At 42.2% G+C, this 7853-nt stretch overlaps 1 protein-coding gene across 3 annotated transcripts in view; it reads left to right on the top strand.

Annotated features, from left to right (window-relative positions):
* The window catches only part of pou6f1 (POU class 6 homeobox 1), a 95704-nt gene that overhangs the window by 85687 nt on the left and 2164 nt on the right, over positions 1–7853 (top strand). For all 3 annotated transcript variants that reach the window (XM_062540268.1, XM_062540267.1, XM_062540269.1), the window contains one exon: positions 6985–7153. In XM_062540268.1, the coding sequence (XP_062396252.1) occupies positions 6985–7153 (169 nt within the window). The remainder of the gene's footprint in view (positions 1–6984; positions 7154–7853) is intronic.

Here is a 7853-nt window from a genome sequence, read left to right as displayed (position 1 = left end):
TTCACCTAGTGACTAACTGTCTAAATGCAATAATGACATTTATGACAGAAATATGATTTCACATGATCACACTTTCTATAACTATATTGAGGAATGAAAATGCCTTAGTCTAATTCATGTCATGTCAACTTAGAAAATGTTAGACGAAGCAAGCACATATCTGTTGTCATTTTGTCAGAGGATATAGCATCAAGCAAGCTAGTTCACTACTACTGATAAAACTGCCTGGTGACAACGTGACGAAAGGTAATACAAATATTTCTGACAGAATCTGTCATTTCACATCATGTTTTCTACAACTACATGCGAGGAGTAAACAATATCAAGCAACTTGTCTTGTACTTGTTTCATGTCTAACGTTACCGTAGACGGAACGTAAACACGCAGCTCACGTAATTTTCTCAGCTTTGATATGCTGTATTTACCTGTCAACATTATGCTTAGCTAACATGTAAATTGGTGCTAGAAAACGAACTACCTTACATGTTATATAGGCTACTTACAGGTCTCAAAATTAAATTGTTAAATGAAAATAACTGACATGAAAAGCAAACGAAAATATTACAAGCAGTTCAGAGTAATGCAGCTAGCTAAAACTGACGTGCCAGTAGGCTAGACTAGCCAAACTATGGCATAATGTTGACGCTAATGAGAAAGCATATTACTGTCAAATAACATGATTTTAGGACTATAAATTAAGATTGACCATAAGTAGAACTGATTTGAAATATATCTTACCTCAATTTATCCAGCAGTATGGCTATCAGTTGATGTAATCTCCCGAAGTGCAGACGGTCTCCGGCTGCTCCACGTCAAATGCACCGACTGAAGACACATTATTTTTTCACGACTCATCTTCAAGTATCCTAACATTTTCGCGCCATAAACCTCTTAACCAATGATATCAAATTGAAGCTTATGTTGTCAGGATTACGGGGAAGATTTCAGAAATAAAATCAGTCATTGGACAGCTGAGAAATAAGACGATTGGTCATCGTTAAAATTGTAACGATATTAGAATGGTCGGGCTCATAAGGGTTAATAACTGGTTTTAATCTAGGTGAAGTGAACTTTGCAATTGATTAAATCATTTTTCGGCCAAGTTCAAAAAGGTTTACAAAAGCTATTACTGAATAATCATGTAATACGGAAATCATGCTTTTTAATGCTTTGGGTGGCTCTTAAAAGAGCCATTTTAGACAACATTAGTCAGCAGGTTGCCAGGTGACTGCTCCCTCGTTAGAGAAATAGGACACAAATGTCTCCCTGACGCGGATGGCCTCCCGAGAGGCATTGTTGCTGCCCACTCTGGTGACTGGTAGTAGGCCAGCAGCATCACAATTTACCGCTGGTGTCGCTGCAGGTGGCTGGGTCGTCCTGGTGGTTCTGGTGGTCTTGCTGGTCCGCCTCAGGAAGTTGTGCAGCACACAAGTAGCTTTAAGACAGGCATCCGCATTTGCAGGACTGACCCCAATGACTCCTCTGTACATACGCCATTGGGATTTGAGAATACCAAAGGTATTCTCAACAATCAGCCTTGCATGGGACAACCTGAAATGAAAAACTCTGTGGCTGCCAGACAGTCTCCCTGGAAAAGGGCGCATGAGGTTGCGCCGCAGCGGGAAGGCTTCATCTCCCACAAAGACATGAGGCTGCGGTCCCAGCATCCTGTGGCAGGCCAAGGGTCCCATCCAGAAGCTTCTGGCCAAAGGTGGACCTGGCCAGGACACCGCCATCACTTGTCCTCCCATAGCTCCCCACATCCACCACACGGAAGCAGTACTCTGAATCCACCACCGCCATGAGCACTATGGAGTAGGTCCCCTTGTAGTTGAAGAACAAGGATCCAGATTTGGCCGGGGCTTTGATGACGACGTGCTTGCCATCAATGGAGCTGACGCAGTTGGGGAAAGCCCACCGGCGCTGGAAGCCCTCTGCAATTCTTCTCCAGTCATCTGTGGAGGGCACTGGCAAAAACTCCTCCACAAGGGCATCCCAAATCGTCCTGGTTTACGGGGCAGCCGTGGCCTACTGGTTAGGGCTTCGGGCTTGTAACCTGAGGGTTGCCGGTTCGATCCCCGACCAGTCCACGGCTGAAGTGCCCTTGAGCAAGGCACCTAACCCCTCACTGCTCCCCGAGGGCCGCTGGTTGGGCAGGCAGCTCACTGCTCTGAGTTGTGTGATTCACCTCACTGTGTGTTCACTGTGTGCTGTGTGTTCACTAATTCGGTTAAATTGGGTTAAATGCAGAGAACTGAATTTCCCTCACGGGATCAAAAAAGTATATATTCTATTCTATTCTATTCTATTCTATTTGGTCACCTGGTTGACTACACCCTGCACTGTGCTCACGCTCACACGGTAGCTGTAGGCTATGGTTCGATACGAGTCACCTGTGGCCAGGAACCGCAGACAAATCGCCAGGCGCTCAGCAAGAGGTATTGGGAGGCGGTAGTTCGTCTGCTGCGCGGAGATCAGCAGCCCAACCTTTGACAGCAAGCTGTCAAATTGTTCCCGGTCCAGCCTGAAATAGCGTTGAAACCGCTCCTCATCCAGCTGCAACTCCTGGACCAATCGGTGAAATTCACCGATTGGTCCAAATAATATTTGTGAGTAATAATATATGTAGCCTATAGTCACATACGTTCATGTAACATTAATAACATTCAGTAGGCGACGCATTCAATGTTTTTATTAATCAAACAAAACTTGCTGTAGTTCGTGTTGCGCAGAGTGCTTCGGCTCCTTTAAATAAAGAAAATAGAATGTTTGAATGTTTCACGTCATGGTTTTGACGCTTTCGGCGCTGAACTTGGTTGAGCTTCACCAGCGTCGAGTTATGAACTTCACCAGCGACTTTGACGCTTTTGACGGCAGGGCTCCAGACTAACTTTTTTTCATTGCATCGCCTTTAACGCCAAAAGGACACCTTTTATCACACTCCTTTCATATAATGTGAATGATTTTTTAACAATAAGGCGTAGAAAAAGCTTGTCTTTATTTGAAACACAATATATAAGAAATATGCATATTCTTTATAAAGAATTATATATATAAATATATATATATATATATATATATATATACAGGGCTCTAAATTAACACCCGCCAACCCGCCAAATGCGGGTAAAAATTCATTTTGGCGGGTATAAAAAAAACCTTACTAGCCACTTTGGCTGGTGGTGAGTGATAGAAAAAAAAATGTGTCCTGATTAAAACGGTATAGACGGTGCCGCTAGCACCCCACCAAGGGCCGCAACAAACTTTCAGTTTTGCACCTGTGGGCCGCAAGGGCCGCGGGACTACCCAAACTACGGCCCGCGACGCACTTCAATGCGGCCGCCGAACATAGTTGAAGTTGATCATAGATCCGTCCCACCACGCATGTAGGTTATCATTGGCTGTTCGCTATTTTTCCAGCAACGATGTTGTGGTTAACATAAAGTAATGCTTTAGGCTACACTCTTCTTAGAGAATGTTTACAATGTCAATATCAAAACAGCATGTTACATAGAGATGATAGGCTACTCTTTGACATTTCTGCATCAAATCTAATTAAGCCTAGGCTACGTTATGTTAATAACGTTACTCATAACGTAATTGGGAACGTGTTTGAGTGCGCATGAAAGGGAGAGAGAGCGCCAGCTGGCTTGTAGGCTTGAATTGTTGATAACTGATATCTCCTGTTTATAAGAAACGTAAAAGAAAAACGTGAAGACAACAGTAGATCCACAAGGCTACTGAAAGGTAAACTGTGAGAGGGTAAACTAAAGTAGGCCTACAAATGTTGCTGCAGCCAGGCCAAAGCCTTCGATATAACAAAGTTGCGACACTTCCATTGACTCCCGTGTACAGACAATGGCGGCACATCCGGTATGTCATGGTCGTTGAAAGGAACTATTCCATTGAGAATGAATGAATATCTCAGGTGTTATAATAAGACTTTTCTACATGACTTATGGTCGTGTGCATAATAATGCATTTTCATTGAGTAACATATGTATGTGGAAATGCAGTTTATAGTAATTTTCATTGAGTATTTACCGTAAATATTAATGCCATCGCTGCTGTCAATCCCGTAGTAAACCAGGGACCAAGGGAACTACTGAGGCTACCCACTAACCACGTGACCTAGGGTGACCAGACGTCCTCTTTTTCCCGGACATGTCCTCTTTTTGAAACCTAAAAATGTGTCCGGGCGGAATTTCAGAATCGTCCGGGATTTTTTTATTCTAGCCTAACGTGTTTTCACCGAATTTGCATCGCTCTCTCTTTCATTATAGTAATCACGCCCTTCCCCTACAGTTCGCTTTGCATTGAAGTGTAGAGTAGGGATGGGCGTATCGATCCTGAGTATCGATAGATCGATACTCACGCAGTACTCATTTGGAATTTATTTCCTTTAAAAAATATCGATACTAACTATAAAATAATAATTGGGGGTGTATGCATCATTTTCAGCTGTTTTGACTCCTTAATAAAATTACTATGTGACGGGACACCCCTGTATTGGCGACGTATTGAGTTGGTCCATGTCACGTGATAGGAGACGAGCGAATGAGCGTCAACGTTAGACACAGCCAGAGCCCGCCGCTTAGCACGAATGCAGAAACCAGAGGAAAAAACAGCAAGCGATATACAAAGCGCTGTGGTTATTTTTCACCAGTCGATAAACTCACGGCAAGGTGCCAAGTGTGTGATTAAAAAGGTTTCCTACAGCAGCAACACAAGCAGTTTATTAAAACTTTTAAAGACGACGCACCCCGACAGCCACAGTGAGATTGAAAAGAGACAGGCGAGAGTCTGCAAAAAGCGCTGGTCCAGTTACATTTGACAGTGTGATAAAGTCTCTAAATATTCCGATCACAGTCTAATTTTAACAGACACTTTAAGCCTACCTTACACTGACAGATTTTGACTGGGAATTTGGAAAATTTCCAAACACACATCTGAATCCCTGCGAGGTTTTGTCATATAAACGTGACACCATTAGAAACATTTAATCAACTAGTTTCCAAATAAAGATGTTAAAATGATAGCCTATGGCGCTTTGTAAAAACAATAAAATTAATTCCTAGGATTTTCAGTCCTCTCACCTGCAGCAGGCCCATTCAAAAAGCCCATTCAACTTCATTTGCATTTGAATGAGCCATTCACCAAGAGACACATTTAGGCCTACTTATTCTTCTGACTTTTTTCCAATTTGTAGTAAAATTGCTTAACATTTTTTTCATGTTCTTCTTACTTTTATGTAGCCAACACCTTTGGCCATACTATTTGTAAATGGTTTGTAATTGTCTTGTGATTTGTTTTAAATAATAATAATAATAATATTTTTTATTGACAAAAAATGCTAATAAGTATCGGTATCGGTATCGATATCGATGAAAATGCAAGAAAAAGTATTGGTATCGTATCGAATCCTAAAAGTGTGGTATCGCCCATCCCTAGTGTAGAGCCTGACCTTAGAGCTACCGTCATTGGTCGATATTCTCGGCCTAAACATTTAATTGGTTATTCACCTCATCAGCGCACACTTCCTTGTTTACCACTGGCAACGCGCAAAACTATCCGGCATCTTCAGCCATGCCGAAACGCAAGTGCAAGTTCACTGACGAATTGAAACGTAATTTCCATGTTTTCATCTCGGTTGAGAACAATGCAAAGCAGGCAGTTTAGGAGGACTGAAAAGTATCAGCCATTGGACAACTTTTCAACTTTAAAAATGTCTCATTTTGTGCAATTAGGTTTTATTTTTTATTATTTTTGGTTTACCATTGTTGTGACTATACTTTACATTGTATATCCTACAAATGTAGGCTAGTTTGTTTTTGCACATTTAAAACTTTCAACTAGCTTACAAAATAGCCTTTTGAGGCAGTGTTTTTCTGTTAGTGTTGGGCCAGCCAATAAAGCTCATTATCATATATCACCATGTATGTTGACACAATTGTATGAATGCACGTGTTCATGGGTGCATAGCCTATGTGACCCAAATCACATATATATATATATATATAATATATATATATATTATATATATATATATATATATATATATACTCCTACTGAAATTTCGGATATTCATGACATTCATGACTATTCATATTACAACTCCGCCTCTTTAATTCAGCTGTCGGCTTGAAGCCTCAAAATATTGTAAACAAAGTAGCATAGCATTAGTTGGCTAGCTTATTAAAGTCTATTGGTTGGACTGTTCAGTTTCCCCACGTGTGTTTAAGTTTCAGGGTAGGCCAATACTTTTTTCTCCTTGGGACAGGCCCTTTTGAGTCTTGGAGTTGGAAAACATTGAGATGATCAGTCAACTTGAATGCAAGAGTTTTAATAAAATTTGTGCAGTATGCTGATGCTAACCGGATTTTAATTATAATTTCGCTAGTCGTCTTCTATAGGCCTACGTCATTGATTTCACGATTGTGAATGTACATGTCGAGGGGCGGGTGTTCATTAAGCGCGCACGAGAGAGAGAGAGAGAGAGAGAGAGAGTGAGAGCGAGAGAGAGCGGTCCTAGGTGAGAGGGTTTACTTCTATACAGTTTGGTAAAGTTGCACGCATAGTCTAGCCACGTTTACATGGCAACTTGTGAAAGAAATATATGCTTTCACCCGAGCCGCGTCAGGCGCACCAGTGCGACCTAGAATTTTTTTCAGGCGCACTCTTGAAAATTTGCGACCAAATTGGTCGCACTCTGGAGCCCTGGACGGTCTTGGTCTGAATGCACAGTTAGATGTTAAATGAGGGGAAGGCAGCCTTGGCCTATGAAATGAAATAACTAAGAAAAATAACTAGCTGCTTCTTAATTCTTCATGTTGTAGTTCATTGATAGAATGTTTTCCTGTGGACAGTTGGCCCTTGTACCATGTAAGGTTATAGGAAGAAAGTCTATGGATTTTGGTTTGTGTTTTTTTTAATGTAGCACAGCTGTGGCTAAATGCCTTGTGATCTATCCACGTCTGTCCACAGAGCCGCCGCAGGGAGGCACAGACGAGGAGTGTATAAACCTGGAGGAGATCCGTGAGTTCGCCAAGAACTTCAAGATCCGCCGGCTCTCACTGGGTCTCACGCAGACCCAGGTGGGCCAAGCGCTGACCGCCACCGAAGGCCCCGCCTACAGTCAGTCTGCCATCTGCAGGTGAGCCGGCTCATTCACGCAGAGTGAGAGGAAGGACTGGTGTAGTCCTGGTGTAGTACTTCAGTCAGAGGTGGCTACCTTTGGTAACACTGCTGTATCCGAGGTTATGAATTAGGAACAGTACTCAATAAGCTTGTTTAATCGCCCCTCAGGCATTTTGGGACCAGGTGCCCTTCTTCAGTGTGATATGGCAATTTAGTTCAATAGAACTGTTGATGATCGAAAAGTTTAACCCTATGAGCCCGACGGACACAAAGTGTGTCAAAAAACACACCCATTCTTCTCTGTCACATTGCTCCGCGATTATTTGTCACAGCGAGATGAGACGAATACTGCACGAAAGAGCAGAACCGGGGCTTTCCAACGAGACTAGACACTTGTCTGTACGATCAAGTATGAAAATAAAATAAAATCATGAAGTTAAATCAAAGTATATCATATTTACAGTCTATATTGCTCTGCGTTCACCCAGGCATCCAGCACTCTCGCTTGAATTACTCACGCACCCGGCATCGCACAAACATGACAAGACATCGATCCTTTTGTGTTATAAAAACAGACGAAGTGACAAACAAATCATAATGTCATATAGCTTCGGCTACCATTACTCTCGTTTGATTTACTCATGAAACCGCTATCAGAACGATATGGCACGCATGTCAGATGAAAGAGGAGAGTTAGAGCTATCCACAGATACCAA

Source organism: Sardina pilchardus, chromosome 7 (genome assembly GCF_963854185.1).
Source record: "Sardina pilchardus chromosome 7, fSarPil1.1, whole genome shotgun sequence".
NCBI lineage: Eukaryota > Metazoa > Chordata > Actinopteri > Clupeiformes > Clupeidae > Sardina > Sardina pilchardus.
The sequence above is the reverse complement of the archived record's forward strand: the minus strand, read 5'-3'. Positions and strand labels throughout refer to the sequence as shown.